The sequence below is a fragment of the Ruditapes philippinarum genome, unplaced genomic scaffold, assembly GCF_026571515.1.
Source record: "Ruditapes philippinarum isolate M1 unplaced genomic scaffold, ASM2657151v2 ctg1760_1_1_1_1, whole genome shotgun sequence".
Classification (NCBI taxonomy): Eukaryota; Metazoa; Mollusca; class Bivalvia; order Venerida; family Veneridae; genus Ruditapes; species Ruditapes philippinarum.
The window spans coordinates 1-26,704 of record NW_026864715.1 but is presented as its reverse complement, the minus strand read 5'-3'; the positions used below and the strand labels follow the sequence as shown (position 1 = coordinate 26,704).

At 33.0% G+C, this 26,704-nt stretch overlaps 1 protein-coding gene across 1 annotated transcript; it reads left to right on the top strand.

Annotated features, from left to right (window-relative positions):
- The first annotated feature begins 17,134 nt into the window (after positions 1-17,134).
- LOC132726620 (alpha-mannosidase 2-like) lies at positions 17,135-26,619 on the top strand. The gene is made up of 9 exons (XM_060711963.1): positions 17,135-17,241; positions 17,564-17,708; positions 19,024-19,195; positions 19,553-19,680; positions 19,912-20,085; positions 23,446-23,626; positions 23,909-24,086; positions 24,443-24,639; positions 25,944-26,619. The coding sequence occupies exons 2-9, from the start codon at positions 17,564-17,566 to the stop codon at positions 26,116-26,118; spliced, it is 1,350 nt and encodes a 449-aa protein (XP_060567946.1). The 5' UTR covers positions 17,135-17,241; the 3' UTR covers positions 26,119-26,619.
- Positions 26,620-26,704: the final 85 nt, after the last annotated feature.

Below are 26,704 nucleotides of genomic sequence, written 5' to 3'. Positions count from 1 at the left end.
GTGTATAGTAAAAACTTAAAAAAAATCTTCTTTTAAAAGCCCAATGAGCTAAAGCTTAGATGTTTAGCATAAAACATCTTCTTATGGGTGTCTACCAAGTTTGTGCAAATAAAAGCCCTTGGGTTAAATTGGCCCTGCAACGTGGGGGTGGGGGGGGGGGGGTTGGGGGGCCTATATACAGGTGAGCGACCTCAGGGCCATCATGGCCCTCTTGTTTAATTTACTTGCAAGAATTAATTAAAAATCGTTTTTCTACACGTACCTGGTTTTAGAAAACATTTTAAGTGATGTTTTTATACACAATTTATTTTTTTATTTTATTTTAACAGTATCTTTCAACGGTTCTCTTTGTTGCATTGTGCAATCGTACATGCTTTAGCGCGTACATGCTATAAAGACAGTTATTAATAATACTTAACAGATGGTAAACCGAAAAGGTTTGCAAAAGTTTTAATAGAATGGAAATTTTAAAATTAAAATAAAATAAAAGAGAAAAAAATCGTTAAATAAGTATCGAACCTACCAGTTTACGTCAACATTCTTCAAGTGAAAGCCCTTTACCAACTGCGCTAAGACGGATTTTTAATTTACACTTTATTGAGAATTGGATATAAATTTACATTCATATCAATTTATAAGTAGATCGTAACGTTTACGGAATATACCGACTACAGGGTCAAATGCAAGAGTGCCAGGTCAATGTTGTTGGACAATACCTATCTTCCCGCGCTTTAAAACCGACAGTGATTTTTCTCACTTAACTGGGAAGAGGCCTTAGCCTTTTAATTTTGGGGAAAAATATCTATAAAATTGCTGATTTGGGAAGTAAAAAAGCTGGTTTAAGTTCTGATTTTCGGGAAAACTGCATGATTTTAAAGAAAATTTCAATTGGGAAGAGGCCTTTTCTCGGAGTCTGTTATATAAGTAGAACAATCACTGACCGATGGCTATAGACCCAAGGTATGCTTAAGGTAATAAAAGTTGAGCATTTCAATTTATGATGCCACTCAACATTTCTATTTAACCCTAAATACATATATAAAATCAACAAAATTATTATCTAACACCAGTAAATATTTTACGTCTCTCAGTACTGATCACGGGAAACAACCGTTGCTGATACACTATACCTAGGGTTAGGGTTCTTCCCCTGACCAGTTAAGTACAAAAAATGTATTGTAATCCGAATTTATGAGAGATTAAAATATAACACGGCTTTTGTAAATCATTAAGTTAGTTTTCTTTTTAATAGGGTTAGATGACGTACGGTGGCACAGAGGTGACGTGTTTTCATTTATCTCGTGCGCACGAGATACTATGTCGATATGTGCGGCTCTAGAGGGGTAGGGTTATAAGGTAATTATCACAGCTGATATTTAGCTGGTATAATTATGCTATATAGTTTGTCTAAGCCCTGTGAACATTCGATATCAACTTAGAAATAACGCAAGTATTAGTAGTAGTGAGATATCATGCAAAAAAAAAAATTCCTGACTCCCTCTTGAAATTTAGAAAAATGCCAAACCACCATCTTGAATATGCATTACAGTACTGCTGGTCGAAATTTAAAAAAGTTTTGACACATACGGTGCGCCGTAGATGCGTGAGACTAATCCGGCTTATTACTGGTATTTTGCTATGCTCTTTCGCCGTACAGCAATTACAGTACAGATTATTGAGGTAAATACAGTTTTCATTAAATTTTATTCGGGAATTTTTTATTAATAATAGCTATATATTATACATTTATGTACACGAGACTTTACATGTATATATATATATATATGCATGCATACCAGCTTCAGTGACGTTACTCATGTGTATTGGAAAAGTAAACACGCGTACTGTACGTAGCATCAACACATGCAACAACAACTACAACATTAAATATTGTAAGATCTGAAACAGAACGACTACATTTGTGATGTAACGCACCTGATCTGAATAACTCAACAGTAATATCAACACAATATTTTGCATTCAATATGAAGGAATAACATTGTTCATGAATAATAATTTTTACCAAATTTTATGTTTTTAAACCAAAGATCAATATTGTCGACTGCGTACTGTATAGTGAGTGCCAATTACTAAACTAATTCGACACAGAGAGATGAAATAATTCTTTGACTATTTTTGAAGATAGTTGTGTATCTACCTAGCTAGCTTTTTAAGATTGCTAGATTGTTAACATGTGAGATTTTACATGTTACTTGCAGGTATTTTTCTTAAATTAAGTTTATTTGCAATCGGCTAGCTAAAAGTTTTGGAGGCTGTGTACCAATTTTTCTGCAGGTGTAACATTAAATGTTGCATGACCCCGTTGAATATTGACCACTTGGGTCATTACTGAACCTAACGTTGGGAATTGACCCTGCCAACAATTCGACATTAAATTTTGATTAAAAAGTGGAACGTTGAGAAATGATCAATCGTTAAATTTTCATCAAGTTAGGGTCATTTTAACTGTAAACATCTGTTTGTAGTAGAGAAACGCTTCTAGAAGAAACAGAATCTCTCACAGGCTGGCGTCATAATCAAAGCACTGAAAGTACTGAAGTATACATTGCTTGATAATATAATCCATTTTTGACATCAAAGCCATGTTGATTTTAACCTACTGACCTCGAAAACAATAGGGATCATCTTCTGACCAAGATCAATGTCCCTAACAAGTGATTCACATGCACCAAGGCTTTTTTCTTCAAAAGTTATTTATGAGTCAAGGAAGATGTAATGTTCCATCTGTGTATTGCTAGGACAGGCTGATAGATGAGCAATAAAGAAATCATTTTTTGAAACACCCGTTAAATGGACTGCAGTATAGAATATTGAAACAGTCATATTGAGTTTCCAGTGATGCTATCTGATAAAATACATGATCTGGTTTGAACTCTATACAAAGTCAATTAATTGAATCATCCTACAAGACTTAATTACCAAATTACAGTACATCTATGTACTGTACTTTCATGCATTAATAAATATATTCTGGTGTGTTGTATTAATCTCTACACATTAATGTTCAAATGCATTACTTTATCGTTAATTAATAAAAATGAAATCTATAATCACAACAATTCAAATGTACAGTAATATTTTCATTATTCAATAATTGTTACATATAGTCTTCATGAACAACCTTTCCAAGAAATCCATTTATATTGGACAGCAAGTTAACAAGGGTTTTTCCATAATCAGGTTGTGTTACCAACTTTTTAACTTTAGATGAACCATTGAGCTAAAACATTTTTTTTTTCTATTTTTTGACTACTGTGACATACTTCTGATTTTCAACCAAGGTGATCCATGTTCAAACTCGAGCAACACCTGTCACACACATTCTTACGATGTTGTTTGACATTTGGGACAAAGGGTGACCAGTAGAGTGTTAACAAACTAAATGACCAGCAGATTGTTAACAACTGTAATGTCAGCATCGGATACACGTGGTTGATACCTAACTGATAAATGTAAATGGTTCGGCCGTGGGTATCCGACGATGCTAAATGTGGACAGACCAGAGTTGATATAAGATGGATGGCCGACATTCAACAATCTAAAACCTCACCTAGCCTGGGATTCAGGCGTTGATAGCTTTTGCTTATTCATAACATTTTTTTGTTCATAACATTTGCGCTTAATATTCCGTATTCGTTCGTCGTTTTGATAGTGTCGATTTTGCCAAACAGAAACATAACAAAAAATCGACAGACTGGAAACCAGGCTAACCTCACCCTGAGCTAGCCAACCTATAAGTTTCACCACTGACTTTTTCATACTGTACTTATTACAAAAAATAACTGACATTTTACAAAGGTAATAAATTCTATGTCATAGTTATTCATTTAAACGATTGTAAATATATTTAGCAGCTTTTTTTTTTTTAAATATATCTAGTATTTTATTGCAAGTAAAATGTGTTGTTTGTTTATTTATTTTTTCTATGTTTTTGACGCTAGGCAGTATCATAGCCGATAAACAATTTCATACAATGTTTATTACAAAAATATTACTGATATTTTACATTTCTTACACATAAATTATAATGTTATAATCATTCATTTAGACGGTTAAAATTTTATTTAATAGTTCTATTTTTGAAATGCCCATTTCATCGCAAGTAAAATGTGTTTGTTTTTTTTTTATTTTGGGCTTTTCCATTTTTTTGACGCTAGACCGATACTGTATTTATAAAAATATAAACATCACTGACATTTTACATTGGTAACAAAAGAAAGTAATAGTTATTCATTTAAAAGGTTGGAAAAAAAAATAGCGGCTCTTGTTTTAACTACGACTATTTTAATGCCCGTAAAAATGTGTTTTCCGGCTTTTCCATGTTTTTTTGACGCTAGACTGTAACTTTGCCGAAAAACACTTTCATATCGCATTTAATACAGAATAGAATCATTCTCTAATTTACACTGGTTGCAAAAGAAAGTAAATTTTAATCATTTAAAGGGTAGAAAAAAGTAGATAAAACTTATTTTGTTGGAATTATACCAATTGTATATATCATCGATTTAAAACTGATATTATTGAACCCATTTCATCAAATAACCGACAAAAACCAATTTCATCAAATAACCATCAAAAATGGTTTATATTGCTGAATTAATATTTCTTTGTATTTTAAGTGTTTTTCGGTATTTTTTTGGTGTTTTTCGGCAATTAATATAAGCAGATAAAAATAACATAATGTATTTATTTCTTAATGCTTACACTGATTTACAGTTTCAAATGATTATTTCTTCTCGTCGAATCTTGCCACATATGCCTATATTTAGCTCCATACGTCAATATCCCAAGTTCGACGAATTGTAATGGGTCGAACGGTCGAGCGGCCGAATCTTTATTTTTACCCGTACTGAATCAGGCAATCTTCGCTGAATTTCGAAACATATTTCTTTTCAAAAATCTAAGGCATACAAAAGTGAAAGGAAAATCATGTGTAAAAAAGGTATTCAAAAGAATAGCTTACGTAATTTTTATTTTTCGAAGTCACGATAATTGCCAGTTTTTTTTAAAAAAAAACAAAAAAAAAACAACATTTTCCGGTATACGCTGGTAAATTTTGTGACGGTGCTCCATACTTATTTTGTAAAACATTTTAGGGCAATTTTATTGCATAAATGTAAATCGGGAATTTTATTTGATTTAATATCTATCTGAGATGTTTCGTCCCATTTATATAATACACCGATATACACTTTTAGAACTAGCAGACGACAGGCTATTCTTATCATTGCGTATCTCCCTGTATAAATCGCATGTAAAATGGTCTGACATATGGTAGGTTTAACAGTTAATTTAAATACTTTGGAGTCAAAAGATGTATTGAAGTTTACATTGTGATGAAGCTAAGATCCAAAGCTTTCTATTGGTGTAATACATTTTAAAATCGGACATTTAATCACAACACACTAGCGGTTTAAAAAAAGCTTATTTTGTATTGTTTTAGCATAAGCGCTGACGACTTTACTATATTTACGATGTATTCATTCATGCTAGCAAGCGCATGCGTATATGCGAAGTTTAACGCGTAGGTATAAACTACGATTTTATCAATGAACTGTTATTTTTTGTTTTCTTTAAAGGAATGTAGAGTCTATTATTTCATGAAAATGAACGATTTGGAAATTTCAAAGCATTTAAACAACTTTGCAAAACACTATTATAATGATGTGTAGTCGGAATGTAACGCTACTGCAGAATGAAGAACTAGTTTCTATAGCGGTTTTTATCCGGGAGTGGATGTTGTTCGGTAATGCATTAAACCTGTATCTTTTCTGAGATATAGCTTATAACTCTGTATACATTGCAAGCAATGTATACAAAAATGATTTCACAAGCGTTACATGGCCAAGCTTGGGCCCATGCGAACTGCTTCAAGTGGCGAGAAAGGCAAGAGAATCTGTATGTTGAAGAGGAAACTGTTTTTTTTTAAGTTTAAGACAATGATTTCCATCAGATGGCTAGCTCTGTGTGGTCCGACATGCCAACCGAGACTTTCACAGAGGAACTTAATAATTTTTTGTCCTATAATCGAAAAAAATTATTTTACGAACTAATATAATCAACTTTTGAAATTCATAAGACTTTCTATTTCTCTTAAACGACAAAAGACTATATGCTCCATTAGTCGAAACGTCAACATAGAGGTGAGTATATGCTCCATATGGTATACATGATTGTATAAATAAATCCATTGTATACACACCAGTCTCTCAAATGTGTCAGTAAGACCGGTGTACACAATGTAAATAAATCATCTATTGTCCAACAACATAGTCATTGACCTGGTATTTCATTAACTTTCGTAAAGGTCATATGAATAAACACTGACCAGTATCTATATTATATATCGATATTTTAGCTAACTTTTCTCGTCAGTGAGGTATGGTGTATTGGTATAGATGTCGGACTACTGATCTGGAGGTCTCTGTCTCGATTTTTTTACCAACACCACGTTATGATTATTTTTTCGAAATACCGAAAAACACTTAAAATACAAAGAAATATTAATTCAGCAATATAAACCATTTTTGATGGTTATTTGATGAAATTGGTTTTTGTCGGTTATTTGATGAAATGGGTTCAATAATATCAGTTTTAAATCGATGATATATACAATTGGTATAATTCCAACAAAATAAGTTTTATCTACTTTTTTCTACCCTTTAAATGATTAAAATTAACTTTCTTTTGCAACCAGTGTCAAAATTGGCCCCGCCCCAGGGAGTCATTGATTTTCCCTATATGCATATAGTAAAAACTTAAAAAATCTTCTTTTAAAGAACTAAAAGAGTTAGAGCTAAGATATTTAGCATGAAACATGTTCTAATAAGTGTCTACCAAGTTTGTTCAAATAAAAGCCCTGGGGTCAAAAATTGGCCCCGCCCCGGGGGGGGGGGTCATTGTTTTTCCCTATATGCATATAGTAAAAAACTTAAAAAATCTTCTTTTAAAGAACTCAAAGAGCTATGGCTAAAGATATTTAGCATCAAAACATGTTCTAATAGGTGTCTACCAAGTTTGTTCAAATAAAAGCCCTGGGGTCAAAATTGGCACCGCCCCGGGGGTCATTGATTTTCCTTATATGTGTATAGCAAAAACTTAAAAAATCTTCCTTGAAAAAACCCAAATAGCTAGAGTTAAGATATTAAGCATGAAACATCTTTTAGTGAGTGTCTACAAAGTTTGTTCAAATAAAAGACCTGGGGTCAAAATTGGCCCAGCCCCGGGGGATAATTGATTTTCCTTATATGTGTATAGCAAAAACTTAAAAATCTTCTTTGAAAAAACCCAAATAGCTAGAGTTTAGATATTAAGCATGAAACATCTTCTAGTAAGTGTCTACAAAGTTTGTTCAAATAAAAGCCCTGGGGTCAAAACTGGACCGGCCCCAGGGGTGTCATTGTTTTTAACTATATGTGTATAGTAAAAACTTAAAAAAAAATCTTCTTTTAAAAAGCCCAATGAGCTAAAGCTTAGATGTTTAGCATAAAACATCTTGTTATGGGTGTCTACCAAGTTTGTGCAAATAAAAGCCCTTGGGTTAAATTGGCCCTGCAACGTTGGGGGGGGGGGGGCCTATATACAGGTGAGCGACCTCAGGGCCATCATGGCCCTCTTGTTTAATTTACTTGCAAGAATTAATTAAAAATCGTTTTTCTACACGTACCTGGTTTTAGAAAACATTTTAAGTGATGTTTTTATACACAATTTATTTTTTTATTTTATTTTAACAGTATCTTTCAACGGTTCTCTTTGTTGCATTGTGCAATCGTACATGCTTTAGCGCGTACATGCTATAAAGACAGTTATTAATAATACTTAACAGATGGTAAACCGAAAAGGTTTGCAAAAGTTTTAATAGAATGGAAATTTTAAAATTAAAATAAAATAAAAGAGAAAAAAATCGCTAAATAAGTATCGAAACCTACCAGTTTACGTCAACATTCTTCAAGTGAAAGCCTTTACCAACTGCGCCTAAGACGGATTTTTAAATTTACACTTTTATTGAGAATTGGATATAAATTTACATTCATATCAATTTATAAGTAGATCGTAACGTTTACGGAATATACCGACTACAGGGTCAAATGCAAGAGTGCCAGGTCAGTGTTGTTGGACAATACCTATCTTCCCGCGCTTTAAAACCGACAGTGATTTTTCTCACTTAACTGGGAAGAGGCCTTAGCCTTTTAATTTTGGGGAAAATTATCTATAAAATTGCTGATTTGGGAAGTAAAAAAGCTGGTTTAAGTTCTGATTTTCGGGAAAACTGCATGATTTTAAAGAAAATTTCAATTGGGAAGAGGCCTTTTCTCGGAGTCTGTTATATAAGTAGAACAATCACTGACCGATTGCTATAGACCCAAGGTATGCTTTAGGTAATAAAAGTTGAGCATTTCAATTTATGATGCTACTCAACATTTCTATTTAACCCTAAATACATATACAAAATCAACAGTTTTATTATCTAACACCAGTAAATATTTTACGTCTCTCAGTACTGATCACGGGAAACAACCGTTGCTGATACACTATACCTAGGGTTAGGGTTCTTCCCCTGACCAGTTAAGTACAAAAAATGTATTGTAATCCGAATTTATGAGAGATTAAAATATAACACGGCTTTTGTAAATCATTAAGTTAGTTTTCTTTTTAATAGGGTTAGATGTACGGTGGCACAGAGGTGACGTGTTTTCATTTATCTCGTGCGCACGAGATACTATGTCGATATGTGCGGCTCTAGAGGGGTAGGGTTATAAGGTAATTATCACAGCTGATATTTAGCTGATATAATTATGCTATATAGTTTGTCTAAGCCCTGTGAACATTCGATATCAACTTAGAAATAACGCAAGTATTAGTAGTAGTGAGATATCATGCAAAAAAAAAAAAAAAAAAAAAAAAAAAAATCCTGACTCCCTCTTGAAATTTAGAAAAATGCCAAACCACCATCTTGAGTATGCATTACAGTACTGCTGGTCGAAATTTAAAAAGTTTTGACACATACGTTGCGCCGTAGATGCGTGAGACTAATCCGGCTTATTACTGGTATTTTGCTATGCTCTTTCGCCGTACAGCATTTACAGTACAGATTATTGAGGTAAGTACAGTTTTCATTAAATTTTATTCTGGAAATGTTTATTAATAATAGCTATATATTATACATTTATGTACACGAGACTTTACATGTATATATATATATATGCATGCATACCAGCTTCAGTGACGTTACTCATGTGTATTGGAAAAGTAAACACGCGTACTGTACGTAGCATCAACACATGCAACAACAACTACAACATTAAATATTGTAAGATCTGAAACTTGTGATGTAACGCACCTGATCTGAATAACTCAACAGTAATATCAACACAATATTTTGCATTCAATATGAAGGAACAAGATTTAGCTTTTTTATACATATCATATATTATTTTTATACATTTACCATCAACATTATTACTTAACAATTTTTGCCAGAGTGCAGTTCTATTAATGCTATCAAAGGCTTTCCTGTAGTCAATAAATGAACAATACAGTTTTTTACCTTTAGACAAATACAGATCAATTAACATTTTTAAGGAAAAGATGTGATCTGTTGTACTATAATTCTTTCTGAATCCAGCTTGCTCTTCACACAATATATTATTATTCTCTAAAAAATTATTGAGTCTAGTATTAAGAACATTCGTAAAAAAGTTTACCAAAAACAACTCAAAATTGTAATACCACGATAATTGTCTGGATCAGAAACATCACCTTTATTCTTATATATTGGCAAAATAATACCCTTACTCCATACTTCAGGAAATATTCCCGAGTCTAAAATGATGTTAAACAAATAGCAAAAATTTCATACATATTATCTAGTGCATATTTCAAATACTCGTTTAAACACATCATCAAATGAAGATGAAGCTTTGTTGTTTTTAAGTAAACGAATGGATCTTCTAATTTCCTCTACTGTAAAAGGTTTGTCTAAATCTATATTATTCGCAGATACATTTGAAACATTGAAATCATCTGGTGCGTCATTCGCTATATTTTCATTCAACTTACTAAAATGTTCATGGAACGCTTCAGTGGCAATATTATTAACAATTTCTTTTTTATTGTTACTGTATTTGTTTAACATGCTCCAATACGCCTTTGGGTCTTTGTTTTTCAGCCCTTTAATTTTGTCAACAATTGCCCTCTGAAAATTCCTTAACTTTTTATTAAGTTCTTTCTTATATTTTCTGCTAGTATTAACTAATATTTCTCTATTTCTTTTGGAAGGGTTTTTACGAAAAAATATTTTTACACTTGTGATAATCAGACCGAGCATCTATGCACTCACTATCAAACCAAGTATTTGATGGCTTTCTAGGTTTACTAATAACATGCCTTTTCTTAAACAAATTACAATCTTTAGCAGCATCTGTTAAAATAGATGTTACCTTCTCAGTTAACTGATTAACAGAGTCATCTGTATACTGTTGATTACCAAAAACATCCTTAAGTACATCTAACAAGTTAGAAACAACATCCGGGTTCAAATTTATCTCTATAATCAGTATTTGCCTCGGTTATCCATATAGGTTTACAGTAGAACTCATCGCTATTACCGTTAATATCAATACCTGCATCATCAGTAATATCATTATTTGGTTGGATACCCAAATTAAGACAAAACTCTATAGCACAATGTACATCAGATAATATTGGATCAAATTGTAATATGTCAAACCTAGTGATACAAGAAAACAATTTCCCTGACAACAGTAAGTAATCAATTAAACTGCCATCGCCTTTAATACAAGTATGTTTACCAATATACGCATCAGCTCCACACCTTCCATTGGCGATAAAAATATTCAACGCCTTACATAGGTGAGTAAGTCTATAACCAAAATTATTGCATTTTCTATCCATGGAAAAACGTTCTATAGGAAAACCTAGATCGCTTAAATTATTTAACACCATCTGTTGCACAGTAATATCATCAAAATTATCATCCGAGATATATTTATCATAGACAGTGGAATCGGTAAGAACTCCCGATCTCGCATTGAGGTCACCAACTATACAAAACTGACAATTAGCATATTTAACACTTAAATCAAGAATGGTATTTTCTAAACTATCAAACAAGTCAGTAGATGATCCATACCTAGATCCTTCAGGTGGTATATAGGTATTGATAAATATTATATTAGATACATTGCATTTCAGAAATAAAAAATTTTCTGTGCTACAATCTAACAGAGTAAAATTATTTGCTACAAAATGATAAATAAAAAACCCCGAAGAGCGCGATTTATTGACGGAAAAGGTTATTTCATTTGTAAATGTTTGCATTGCGAAAATTCATTGTAACATATCGCGACATTTCATTCTTATTTAATAATCAAGCACCCTCATACCGATTGGAATTTTCGGCTTTTATTATGACCGACTAAAAGGCTCGAGAAGTTGCTGTCGCCCTTTCACAAAATCTGATCTCATTCCATAAGAGCGCCGCGCTTCGGCGCGGACGCCAATAACATTGTTCATGAATAATAATTTTTACCAAATTTTATGTTTTTAAACCAAAGATCAATATTGTCGACTGCGTACTGTATAGTGAGTGCCAATTACTAAACTTATTCGACACAGAGAGATGAAATAATTCTTTGACTATTTTTGAAGATAGTTGTGTATCTACCTAGCTAGCTTTTTAAGATTGCTAGATTGTTAACATGTGAGATTTTACATGTTACTTGCAGGTATTTTTCTTAAATTAAGTTTATTTGCAATCGGCTAGCTAAAAGTTTTGGAGGCTGTGTACCAATTTTTCTGCAGGTGTAACATTAAATGTTGCATGACCCCGTTGAATATTGACCACTTGGGTCATTACTGAACCTTACGTTGGGAATTGACCCTGCCAACAATTCGACATTAAATTTTGATTAAAAAGTGGAACGTTGAGAAATGATCAATCGTTAAATTTTCATCAAGTTAGGGTCATTTTAACTGTAAACGTCTGTTTGTAGTAGAGAAACGCTTCTAGAAGAAACAGAATCTCGAGCACAGGCTGGCGTCATAAAAATGATTTCACAAGCGTTACATGGCCAAGCTTGGGCCCATGCGAACTGCTTCAAGTGGCGAGAAAGGCAAGAGAATCTGTATGTTGAAGAGGAAACTGTTTTTTTTTAAGTTTAAGACAATGATTTCCATCAGATGGCTAGCTCTGTGTGGTCCGACATGCCAACCGAGACTTTCACAGAGGAACTTAATAATTTTTTGTCCTATAATCGAAAAAAATTATTTTACGAACTAATATAATCAACTTTTGAAATTCATAAGACTTTCTATTTCTCTTAAACGACAAAAGACTATATGCTCCATTAGTCGAAAACGTCAACATAGAGGTGAGTATATGCTCCATAATGGTATACATGATTGGTATAAATAAATCCATTGTATACACACCAGTCTCTCAAATGTGTCAGTAAGACCGGTGTAACACAATGTAAATAAATCATCTATTGTCCAACAACATAGTCATTGACCTGGGTATTTCATTAACTTTCGTAAAGGTCATATGAATAAACACTGACCAGTATCTATATTATATATCGATATTTTTAGCTAACTTTTCTCGTCAGTGAGGTATGGTGTAATTTGGTATAGATGTCGGACTACTGGATCTGGAGGTCTCTGTCTCGTTTTTTTTACCAACACCACGTTATGATTATTTTTTTAGCTCACCTGTCACAAAGTGACAGGGTGTGCTTTTGTGATCGCTTTTCGTCCGGCGTCCGTCCGTCGTCCGTCCGTCCGTCGTCCGTCCGTAAACTTTTACTTTAAATGACATCTCCTCATAAACCACTAAGCCAATTTCATCCAAACTTCTCAGGAATGTTCATTTGGTGGTCACCTTTGAAAATTGTTCAAAGAATTTAATTCCATGCAGAACTCTGGTTGCCATGGCAACCGAAAGAAAAAACTTTAAATATCTTCTTTTAAAAAACCATTAGAGCTAGAGCTTAGATATTTGGCATGAAACATCTTCTATAGTGAGTGTCTACCAAGTTTGTTCAAATAAAAGCCTATATGCATGTAGTAAAAACTTAAAAATCTTCTTTTAAAGAACTCAAAGAGCTATGGCTAAGATATTTAGCACCAAACATGTTCTAATAGGTGTCTACCAAGTTTGTTCAAATAAAAGCCCTGGGGTCAAAATTGGCCCCGCCCCAGGGGGTCATTGATTTTCCCTATATGCATATAGTAAAAACTTAAAAAAATCTTCTTTTAAAGAACCAAAAGAGTTAGAGCTAAGATATTTAGCATGAAACATGTTCTAATAAGTGTCTACCAAGTTTGTTCAAATAAAAGCCCTGGGGTCAAAATTGGCCCCGCCCCGGGGGGGGGGGGGGTCATTGTTTTTCCCTATATGCATATAGTAAAAACTTAAAAATCTTCTTTTAAAGAACTCAAAGAGCTATGGCTAAGATATTTAGCATCAAAACATGTTCTAATAGGTGTCTACCAAGTTTGTTCAAATAAAAGCCCTGGGGTAAAATTGGCACCGCCCCGGGGTCATTGATTTTCCCTTATATGTGTATAGCAAAAACTTAAAAAATCTTCTTTGAAAAAACCCAATAGCTAGAGTTAAGATATTAAGCATGAAACATCTTTTAGTGAGTGTCTACAAAGTTTGTTCAAATAAAAGACCTGGGGGGGTCAAAAATTGGCCCAGCCCCGGGGGATAATTGATTTTCCCTTATATGTGTATAGCAAAAACTTAAAAAATCTTCTTTGAAAAAAACCCAAAATAGCTAGAGTTTAGATATTAAGCATGAAACATCTTCTAGTAAGTGTCTACAAAGTTTGTTCAAATAAAAGCCCTGGGGTCAAAACTGGACCGGCCCCAGGGGTGTCATTGTTTTTTAACTGTAAATGTGTATAGTAAAAAACTTAAAAAAAATCTTCTTTTAAAAAGCCCAATGAGCTAAAGCTTAGATGTTTAGCATAAAACATCTTCTTAATGGGTGTCTACCAAGTTTTGTGCAAATAAAAGCCCTTGGGTTAAATTGGCCCTGCAACGTGGGGGTGGGGGGGGGGAGTTGGGGGGCCTATATACAGGTGAGCGACCTCAGGGCCATCATGGCCTCTTGTTTAATTTACTTGCAAGAATTAATCAAAATCGTTTTTCTACACGTACCTGGTTTTTAGAAAAACATTTTAAGTGATTTTTTTATACACAATTAATTTTTTTATTTTATTTTAAACAGTATCTTCAACGGTTCTCTTTGTTGCATTGTGCAATCGTACATGCTTTAGCGCGTACATGCTATAAAGACAGTTATTAATAATACTTAACAGATGGTAAACCGAAAGGTTTGCAAAAGTTTTTTAATAGAATGGAAATTTTTAAAATTAAAATAAAATAAAAGAGAAAAAATCGTTAAATAAGTATCGAACCTACCAGTTTACGTCAACCATTCTTCAAGTGAAAGCCCTTTACCAACTGCGCTAAGACGGATTTTTAAGTTTACACTTTTTTGAGAATTGGATATAGATTTACATTCATATCAATTTATAAGTAGATCGTAACGTTTACGGAATATACCGACTACAGGGTCAAATGCAAGAGTGCCAGGTCAATGTTGTTGGACAATACCTATCTTCCCGCGCTTTAAAACCGACAGTGATTTTTCTCACTTAACTGGGAAGAGGCCTTAGCCTCTTAATTTTGGGGAAAATTATCTATAAAATTGCTGATTTGGGAAGTAAGAAAGCTGGTTTTAGTTCTGATTTTCGGGAAAACTGCAAAATGATTTTAAAGAAATTCAATTGGGAAGAGGCCTTTTCTCGGAGTCTGTTATATAAGTAGAACAAATCACTGACCGATTGCTATAGACCCAAGGTATGCTTTAGGTAATAAAAGTTGAGCATTTCAATTTATGATGCTACTCAACATTTCTATTTAACCCTAAATACATATATAAATCAACAGTTTTATTATCTAACACCAGTAAATATTTTTACGTCTCTCAGTACTGATCACGGGAAACAACCGTTGCTGATACACTATACCTAGGGTTAGGGTTCTTCCCCTGACCAGTTAAGTACAAAAAATGTATTGTAATCCGAATTTATGAGAGATTAAAAATATAACACGGCTTTTGTAAATCATTAAGTTAGTTTTCTTTTTAATAGGGTTAGATGTACGGTGGCACAGAGGTGACGTGTTTTCATTTATCTCGTGCGCACGAGATACTATGTCGAGCGCACCTGTTACTAAGTCGTGCGCACTTTAAAAACTCGTGCGCACGAGATAATTACGTCATAGTAACTCGTGCACACCACATAGTGTCTCGTGCGCACGAGATAAATAAAACACACACAGATGCGTTTAGATGCGTTTCAACTAGTGTGACAGTAGGAGGAAGTCCAGGCGACTCCCTTTAATAGAGGAAAAGCGTAAATTAATATACATTATTCTGTATGCAATATAATGATTCAAAAATGGACGGAAGTAAATATGTATATGTAATACATTAAGCTATGAGCAGTGGAATTCTGAATATGTAAAATAACGGATTTCTCTTAACTATGTGTTACAAAATTATTTAAGACCAAACCAACTTCGTAGCGTGTTTATTCGTTCAATGGAGTACATAGAATGTTATAATTCTCAGGGAATCGCTTCCAACTGAGATGAGTGATTAAATAGAAATAGTCACCATCATCATCTTTTCTGTGTGTTTCATGATACATATATAACAGAAAACGTTAGTCTCTAAAGGCACATTGATCCGCAGAAATGTCTTATATGTTTACTTTAAAAGTTAAGCATTTGTTTTGTTATATTTTATCTATAGTGGATTTGGAGCATGTAAGATACTTACCACGTGCAGGAAGAACCGTTAAATGTGTAGTTATTGTCATAACACTGACAAAATGTAAACGAAGTGGTATTTTGAATTACATACAAAATACTAAACTACTATGACATTAATTAATATAGTCAAAAAGCAAAAGAAGTAAAAATATTATGTTACAGCTATATGACCAATGGGTAGCATTTTAGAAACTGTAACAGCAAGTTTTAGAAATAGAAAAAGGACTTGATGGATTCTTTAAGATTTTTTTTGAAAACGATTTGCCTCCCTTTGAACTTGATTGATTATTATCTACATATAACATTGATTTTTTACATACAGAAACTGTGCCATGATGTCATTGATAGAACGGAGGAATGAGAAATTATAGCGAGGTGATTTACCTCGCAAATGTCCGTCGTGTGATTACAGTGTGTGTTGTAGCCATCGCTAGCTGCCTTTATTTTATCACTTTATACTGGAATACAAGAGAAACAATTAAATACAAGACAATTTCTTTGTAAAGGTAAGCTGCATGTGTTCTTGTATTACTTTTTATTTGATATAAACATTTCATATTTTCATCAGTTGTGAATGTTTTTTTAAATCATTTATTTTAATGTTAAAATTGTTTTTATGTGATTCGTGTTTTTCCGCTTTGTTTATATTGAAAGAAGTTTACATGATAAAATTTTTCGTATTCTAAAATCGAAAATATTGAAATACTTATTTCTTCGTGTATTATTTTCTAATATTGGAACTTACAATTATTTGCCCGAAAGAATGTTTAATTTAGTGACCATGTTACTGGAATATGATGGTAATTGATTTTATATTTTTTCATAATGGAGTCGGCTATTTAATCAAAAGTCCCCTTTGTGTCAAAAATTTTAGAAACATTTTAACAACGGATTATAGAGGAATCGATTGCCGTCTTTTAGATTCAATACTATAGGGCAACATGTAGCTAATATAGAAGAAATTTAATTAACTTGTCAGACATTAACAAACCCTTTTTTAAAAGCGATACCGAATATTTTGAATAGGAGAATGTAGAACTTTCAAAATTCACCCTTTTCATTTATGCGTTATCTTTAATTTATTTAATATTTGTGAATTTAGGAGTGCATTTATTTGTCCTTGTATGATCGTATATCGTTATTTACAACTGTTTATGTTACTCGTATCTTTATCATAATTTTGGTAAATGATCCATTTTTGGTAGTCGACACAAGCGAACTTGTACCCCTACAAAATATTTAAAACATGAAGCGACTTCAAAATAACAAGGCCACACAAGTTTCAAGAACTTGACTATGAGGGGAATAGTCAATGTTTCATTGGTGGTTACAACCATGCTGATATACAGGTACTGTTCATCTGTCATATACTTTACAGTCAGTTATGGCTAGTTTAAATAATTTATTTAAATCCAGTAAGCATTATCTGGTCTCGTTTTCTCATAACCATACTTATAGATATCAAAACTGAATATCCCAAAATTACTTTTTTATGTAGATTATGTAATTATATAAGTTTTTGGTTTTATTTTGATTTGATTGGGTTTTACAGTATGGGTCATATGGCGAGGCACGAACGGACACCTGAGTAGAACCACCGACGTTCCGTAAGCTAGTTGGAATGGTTGTAAATAACACGTGTTTTGCTAATGAATATAATTTAATTTTCAGATGGAGGATATTTGGGATAGAATAAGTTTAGGTTACCCGGACTTTGTTGTAACGGTTACCGGTTGGTTGGACACAATTCAGGTGAAGTCATGGACCGCCAAACCGCTTCATGTTATAGTTATGCCCCATTCACACCAAGACCCAGGTAATACTTTATAGCAAAGTTGACATATGACAAAAATACATAATGTCTCATACAGACCATGAGTTGGTACTTTGTAATATCCCATTAACCATCACGATGAGGAAAATTCATACTGAATTTAAATAGTAAATCTTGACTCCTATCGTATACAAACTGGCATCATGAAGACATCACATTGAATTTATGAATAACAACAGAAAATAAGAATTTTCGAATGTACAAATATTTGTTATTGATATCAATGAAATGTCACCTCTGTACAAAAAATAACATATTTAATGAAATTTATAGCACCTCCATAGAGTATTTATAAACAACCTGTCATCTTGCCAGTAAGTAAAATTTGTTGAACCTCGGTGCTTTATGCCGTCTGTCAAACGTAAACAAAATTTGGCAATCTAATTGATTTTGCAAGATAATTGATCAAATGAAATAGTTTACACAATATGTGTGGTTCAATATATTTGTAGATCAAACTTATATATCACGAATACATCATGTATATTTGGTTTGATCTGGGATTACACTGACAATAGACTGGCAGTGACCTGTTTGATAAAAGATACATCTCGGGGGGTTTATTTATATTGCGCATTTATTTGGCATGAAGTTTTAAATAATGTGAGTTAGCCGCACAATAATAAAGATTTAAATAGATAAACGCTATCTAATATAAACATTTATTTAATCACATTCCGTCGAAAAGTAGGCTTGAAATCTCTCAAAATATTTATATCTTACCGATAATTTTTAAGTGGACCTATTGAGAAACTCAAGATTTCGTATTTAATCGATAGATATACACGCATAAAATTTATGCAAAAATGCATTCGTCGGGGATCCCATGAGACTTGGACCCCATGCTCGTGGTGATAAGGGATTACCGGGCCACTGCCAGATGAATCTGATGGTGGGTTCTTAAGTTAAGGGCCAAGGTGGATTAAGTAGATTCTAAAATCTCCCTCCATTTACTTGGCTATTAGCGCTAATGTAGGGGATGGTCATTTATTTTTTCGCACTTCATGTTACCGTAGCAGGTTTTTGTTAAGTAAAATCAGTTTTGGCTAATGGGAATTATATAGAGGTCGATCTCGTCATGTGGGCTTATAATTTTCTTCTGAAGTCATGGCCAGTGCCATGATCACGGTACCAGATAGGTATGAAAAACTTAATGAAGACGAAAAAAAATCGAGAAAAGTCTTTTCAAGATCCCTAAAGTAAAATTTTGTAAGATTTCGATCAGGTTCTTAAGAGTAGGGTCTTAAATAATACAGTATAATGAGCGGATTCTGAGTGTTAGTTTTATATAAACCAGGCTGGCTGGAAACATTAGATTCGTATTTCTCCATGTCTACTCAACCAACACTTGATCTCATGATAGAGAAACTGACAACAAACCCAACCTGGTCGTTTATATGGACAGAGGTCGGCCTATTACAAATGTGGTGGACAAAGGCAACCAATAAACAAAAATCATTGTTTAAAAGGTAATTATGATATAAATATATCAAAAATGCCGGCATTTAATCAGTCTTTGAACTATAACTGACAGGTATTCGTGCTGTACATATGAAAACCGACCGTAACAACTTAAATAGAGAGCTTGAATATTCATTAGTAATAATACTTAATGCTTTGAAAAATATTATAACGAACTTTAAAACCTATATTATGATAACTCATCAATCATTCTAGGTTCTAGCAGTATGAAACACATTACTGTAATCTATTAGTAGGCGAATTTGTTTGGTTTCTTTATCCTTTGTTTTGGACAAAAATGTCATTCAATAAATGAAATGAAGTCGCTTGAAATGATTATGAAATTCCATGTGATATTTACTTAGTTTAGTGCAGAGGGGTCAGCTAGAGCTTGTATATGGGGCATGGATTATGACAGACGAGTCTGTGGCTCACTATGGTGCCATGCTTGACCAGCTTACAGAGGGACAACTGTGGCTAAAACACAACCTTAGTATGTATTAACCAGCTTTTTGTTATGTGATTCTACAATCAGTCTTAATTCAAGCTAAAATATGTACCAGTATACATAACATCAGTACTGGTAAGTTTGAAAGACGTATGAACGTGTTTCGCAAGTAAATGCGTTTCAACTTAAGTATTATTTTATTAAGTGTGTAATACAAGTACATTTTTCATATGTCTTTATAGACATATCTATGTCTAATTATCTGTTTATTTCAAGATGTAACGGTAGAAAACAGCTGGGCTATTGATCCATTCGGTCATTCATCTACCATGCCTTATTTACTTGGTCAGTCAGGGATTCAAAACATGGTAATACAACGGGTGCATTATGCAGTAAAACGACATTTTGCTGAACAGAAGGATTTTGAATTCATCTGGCGACAGAATTGGGGTTTGTTGTTTTAATAAAGATACATTTGTTTCTCTAAGTAACTCGGAGCAAAGTGTTTATTTAATATCATTATGTCATAATTGACGCTAAAGTAATAAAATATCATTATTGTCATAATTGACGCTAAAGTAATAAAATATCATTAATACACTTTTACTAAATATAGTAACAAAATTGCCCATGATTTCAACTGATTATGAGTGTCACGTGACCTATTATGAGTTTGCGGCCCGGGGCCGGGAACTAGTTATGACGTCAGAGTTTACGTCATCAAACAGTTAACTGTAAAAGTAAAAGTAGGTTTTTAGCACGAAGCGATTGATTTTATTATGAGAGATTAAGCGTATTTCGTACAAACACAGTTTTTTAACTATTGAAATTTAGATAAATAATACGACAAATTCATACCGAAAAACTGAAAATAATACTTGCTTCTAGATTCTAGTGCAATTTGTACACATAAAAAGTAAACAACTCTGTATCAATACAAAAGTATCTGTAGGCCCCTACAGAGGAATTTCAACGAAAGAAATATCAAAGTATTTGTTGTAGAAAAAATGCTACTATTAGATCTACCAATTGTATTAAAGACATTAATACACGTCATAGTTGGCCAGAAAGTTATAATCGGCCCTGAAATGAATAATGCCCTCGGGCTGAAGCCCTCGGGACCATTATTCATTTTGCGGGCCGATTATCACCTTCCGGCCCTACTCTGCCGTGTATTAATCTCTTATTATTGTCATAATTGACGCTAAAGTAATAAAATATCATTATTGTCATAATTGACGCTTAAGTTAGTACACCCCTAATGCACTGTCTCCACTTTGAAGAGTATTCAAATAGGCTAAAATCACTGTAAAGTGTATTGAAACTGGGAGGGGGCGTGGGTTCAAACCCCAGAAGGGGCAATTTTTTTTCTTTTTTTTTTTCTTTTTAACATTTTTTATTAATCTCTCAGACCCCCTATGGAAGAAAAAAGTGTTTTATTTTAATTATATAATTATTGTAGGTATTTATTTTCTAAATAATGCCAAATATAATAGCAAATTTATTTTATATGATACCAGATATTTTCAAAGTTTAATAAAATAAAAACTAAACGGTGAAAGTATTTTATATTTTGCAAGACCAACCAATATACATTAAAGAAAATTTAGGCAAACTTTGAAAATAGCCCCTCATTTTGGAAAATTTTAGGGATATTTTAAATAAGGCTTTTTACATAGGGAAATGGTCAAATTAGTGTTAAAAGTGCGTGGGGTAGGGTTACATTTTTATACATATTAAAAACATTTCGTTTAAAAACAATCATTTTGCTTGTTTAATTTGTTACCTATATGTCATTGTTTATTTCTTAACAATGAGCAAAAGGAAAACATTTTTCATAATGATGATATTATAGATTATTTAGATTTTCCTCATTTCTGAAAAAATCCCTTCTAATGGCAAAGTTTTAGTTCATAAAAATGTCCATAACTCATTTTCTATCGATTGACTTAAAAAAATACATAATTTATTTTGAGAACACACCAATGACTGAATATAGTATTTTAAATTATATTGTAATATTGACGCTCATGTAACAATTGGTTAAGTTGGTATATCTATTTAAAACAAACAACCATAAAATACCATTTGAGTTTGTCGATGATAATGGAGTATAAGTTACAGACCAAGACAAAGTTTTAGATTATTGGAAAGATAGTTTTAAAGATCTTTTTAATGGTTTCTCTGGTAATGGGTCAAAAAGATGCACAGATAGATCATAACAGTTTTATTACACAGCTAGACAATACTATAACAGTAAATAAAGACAAAAAAGTCATAGATAAAACTGACTTCTGTAAAGTCTGTGGGTTTTATAATTTACGCTATGAAGCTTTTAAAATTGATACAGCAGTTTCTTTTTTGCATGTATTTTTGTGTCGCCTTTAATGTTTTTTAAAATTATTTTCAAAGTTTTAACCGGACTACTCTCATACCACTTATGCAATTTCAATGCAATTGATTTGTATTGTGTGTATTTGAGTTTATTTGTAATCGCCACCAGTTGCCCATATGGGCGAGTCCTCCAGAAGAGTTTTAGTCATTTTAGATTTTGGAAGATACAGATACAGAAAGATGCCCATATTCCAAAAGCTTCTCCTGGTTCTTTAGTGTGCCAAGTGTTTAAGCACTCAAACACGGGACCTCGATTTTAAAGTCTCATCCGAAAGACTGATTAGTAGTTTTAGTTGGCAAGCCCGGGAATCGAACCCACAATGTCGAGATTACAAGTCTCGCGCTAATATTACCGATTGAGCTAAGCACGCTGCTTGATTTGTAGCTCTAGTATTTGCACATATTACAAAGGCTTTTCGCTTGAATGACTTGGCTGAGTTATGGCTCTTCAATAAAAAAAGGGTGTTCATAAAGTTTGCCTGGACTACTCCTCTTATACCACTATTACAATTTCAATGGAATTTTACAGGATTGACCGGTAGTCAGTCATCTGTCTGTCCGTCCGTCACAAAACTTGCCCGGACTACTCCTCAAAAACTACGGGTGCAATTTCATCCAAACTTTACATGAATGATCAGTTCCAAGTCTCGTTGTGCATATCGACGGCCTTTTTCGGTTCAATGATTTTTAACTGGACTTTAAAAAAAAGTAGAGGTATTTGTACAGTTATGTCGGCGTTGCCGTCCGCAAACTTGTATATTGATCATAATTTTTAAGTTCTTGGTGTATTGGCTTCATACATGGCCACAACAACCCTTGGAACAATACTTTTTAGTAGAGCTGACTAACTTAGACCTTCATCCATAAATGACCTTGACCTTCAAGGTTAAATGTCTATTTTGCTTGTTTTTCGCTAATTTTTGCTATTAGTGGCTATAACTTTTTTATTTTTGAATAGATTGTCTTCAAACGTGAACAAAATAATCTTTTAGAATAGCCCTTCAAGATGACCAGACAGACCTTGACCTTCACTCATAAAAAAGCCTTGACCTTCAGGATCAAATGCCCAAATTTTGCTTGTTTCTTGCTTTTAGTGGCTATGTGGCTATTTCTTTGTTTTTTTAATGGATTGTCTTCAAACTTGAACATAACAATCCTTTTTTTGTGAAAAAATGTAGAGGTATTGTTACAGTCATGTCGGCGTTCCCGTTGCCGTTACTTTCACAGTCTCTTGTTATTCAGAATTCAGAATGGAATGGCACAACTTTTATTTTGTAAATTTTGTAATTGAACTATTTTATATGTTGTTATGTATGGATGAGACTTTAATAAAGATTATGATGATTATTAGATAGTACTTGTTTTACCATTATCTTCAAAATAAGTCTATCATTATCAAAAACTTGTTATTTGCAGACGACACAGGTACAACGGATATATTTTGTCACATGATGCCGTTCATGTTGTATGGCATACCTTATTCATGTGGACCAAATCGTCACGTCTGCTGCAAATTTGACTTTCATCAGAAACAATGTTTCCATGGGAAAAAACATACTGACGTGTTGCATGTTACGAATGATAATGTCGCTGAATTGTAAGTAAATGTTTTGTTTTTGTTCTGAATATTAACAATTTTATAAGTTTTATAATTATACACCTTACTTTGTCACTTTCCTCAACATTAGCATGCATACATCAATCAATTTCCAGACATGAAAAATCGTTAAGTTGTGTATTTCACATGACAATTTCTTTAACGTTTAATTATGGCGTTCTTTTCCCGCCAAACGTATAGCGGTAAGCTTGTTCTTATTGATTTGGTTACCGATGTTTCCACTCACGAAAAACGAATTAATCACCCACTTTGAAATTTCAGAGCAAATGAATTGTGGGAGCAGTTACAGATGAAGTCCGAATTGTTTCGGAGTAACGTTCTCCTGTTGCCGCATGGCGACGACTTCCGGTATAAAACCACAGAAGAATGGGACGAACAGTTTGAAAATTTGCAGACAATCTTTAATTACATCAATGACAAACCTGAAATGCAGATGAAAGTAATTAACAGAAAATTATTTCATGTATAATGTAAACGAGTTTTCATTCAGGACTTCTTGACTAAATGATCATAATGGCTGGATTAAGTATGAATAATTTCAGCTTTAAATTAATTTTGAGCGCTTAGAAATATACTGCAACTTTATCCTTTGCCATTTATAAGCAGTATTTTTCATAGACAGACTTTTAATTGGAAAGTGCTATCAATATCTTCAGTTATGGAATAGATCTTAGTTTTGATATACTGTCTTTATATAAAATACGTATGTCTGATTAAACGGAAAAGTTTTACCTTTACATATAAATGATAGTTTTTATTTATTCTATTCGATCAGTTTCATGAGTTATTTTTCAGATAGAGTTTGGGACTTTGAAAGATTATTTTAAACATTTACACAAAAGTATGGGTAGATATAAAGCTGATAATGACTATCCGGTACTGAGTGGGGATTTCTTTCCGTACACCGACAGAAGTGACCAGTACTGGAGTGGTTTCTACTCGACAAGACCTCACTTCAAGTTTTTGGTCAGGCAACTTCAGCAAGTCCTAAGGTATTTGTCTCTCCACCGACTTTCTATGATAAAGATAAAATAAAAAATGTACTTTTTTGAAAAGTTAAAAGGAAAAGTTTAAAAAGTTAAACTTAACCGTAACTATTTTGTAAAATTATTTTTTAGTTTGTTTTAAAATTTCAGATTTTCAACAAAAACGAAAGAAATAAAGGCATAAAGACACTATTCTTTTAAATATTGTTAAATAAGCTCATTTTTAGCTCGACTTTTCTATGAAAAGGGGAGCTATCCTACTCGCCCCGGCGTCGGCGTCGGCGTCGGCGTTGGCGTCACACCTTGGTTAAGTTTTTCGTACCACCCCACTTTATTTCAGAAGTATTACAAGTATGGCTTTGAAACTTACCATACTTGTTCACCATCATAACCTCCATCTACAGACAAGAGTACATAACTCTGTCAAGGTTTTTGACAGAATTATGGCCCTTTTTTGACTTAGAAAGTGTATTGAGCTTGGTTAAGTTTTTTGTACCACCTCACTTTATTTCAAAACCATTGGAGGTATTGCTTTGAAACTGACCATACTTGTTTAACCATCACGACCTTCATCAACAGACAAGAGGACATAACTCTGTCAAGGTTTTTGACAGAATTTATGCCCCTTTTTGACTTAGAAAATACATTGAATATGGGTAAAATCCACTTATTGCCTTAACCCTTTGAGATATTGCTTTGAAACTTTTAATGCTATTTCACATCATTACCCCCATCTGTACGCAAGAGAAGGTAACTCTGTCAAGGATTTGTTTTAAAAATTAAGGCCTTTTATCGACTTAGAATCTTGGTTAAGTTTTTAGTACCAGTCCACTTTTTGACTGAACTGTTTGAGATATTAATTTGAAAGTTGGAATACTTGTTTACAATCATGATTCCCAAACATGTCCAGGATAAGGTAATTCTGTCAAAGATTTTATTTGAATTATGGCCCTTAACTGTCAATGTTTTGTATTATAGGCAAGCACTAAAAAACTTAAAAAATCTAAAAAAATTCATTCCTATCCACTTGTTCACTTTACCATAAATTATGTCATATAAACATTGCTGTAATATTCAAGGGTATCAAACAACTAGTTATTTTTCTCTTTTTGTACTTGAAATTAAAATCAGTAGTATATGCATATTTCACATTTTATCTCGCCTATTTGATTGGTGGACAAGTGACCAGCTACGGACAGAACACATAGATTCTTGTATTGCCTTTTACTGCAAAAACTTTTTTTATTGGCAAGCAATAAAAAAGTCGAGCGCGCTGTCTTACGGACAGCTCTTGTACCTTCTCTTGTTAGATCTGCTGAAATTCTGTTCACGTTTTGTATGTCTTACCTAAACGTGAACACGAACATGTGGGATCTGTACAGTAAACTGGAGACGGTCAGACGAACACTAGCTCTGTCACAACACCATGATGCCATCACTGGTACAAGTAAACGTCATGTTATGAATGATTATAGTGATAGGTAATCCATTAAATATAACTACTAGTAGTAACCCTAGGAACATGTTTTATATATCTTAATTTGACTTTCCAAATTTATTTTTGTAACTGTCCAGTATCAATTTAGTTTGCACTAATTTAATTTTAGTCCAACTGAGTTGGAAGCTATACTTATTCAAACACTCTCGAATCCGGTTATAAATCCAGAAATTAAGTATTATAATTATTCAAGAAAAATGATTAAAAAACTAGGAAAAACTTACAAAAAATACAAGGCTGAAGCATCTGCTTTAAATAGATCGTTTTAGAGATTTTTTCAAAATGATAAAAGGAGAACACGGAGATGAAATAACCATGTATAAATGAAAGCATTGAACATCTTTTTGGTTATGCCCATTTTATTACAATTTAAATAAAAATATTGTTTTTAACAGAAACACCTTATTAGATTTTGAGATAAATATGTTTGACTAGATTCCATTCTCAAAATCTAATAATATGTTTCGTGTGATTACTTGTTATTTTATACAGTCATGAAGGAAATGACATTGTACGGTGCTTGAGTGAGATGCCCTCGGGCCATCCACATCAAATGAGGATAATTAAAAAAAA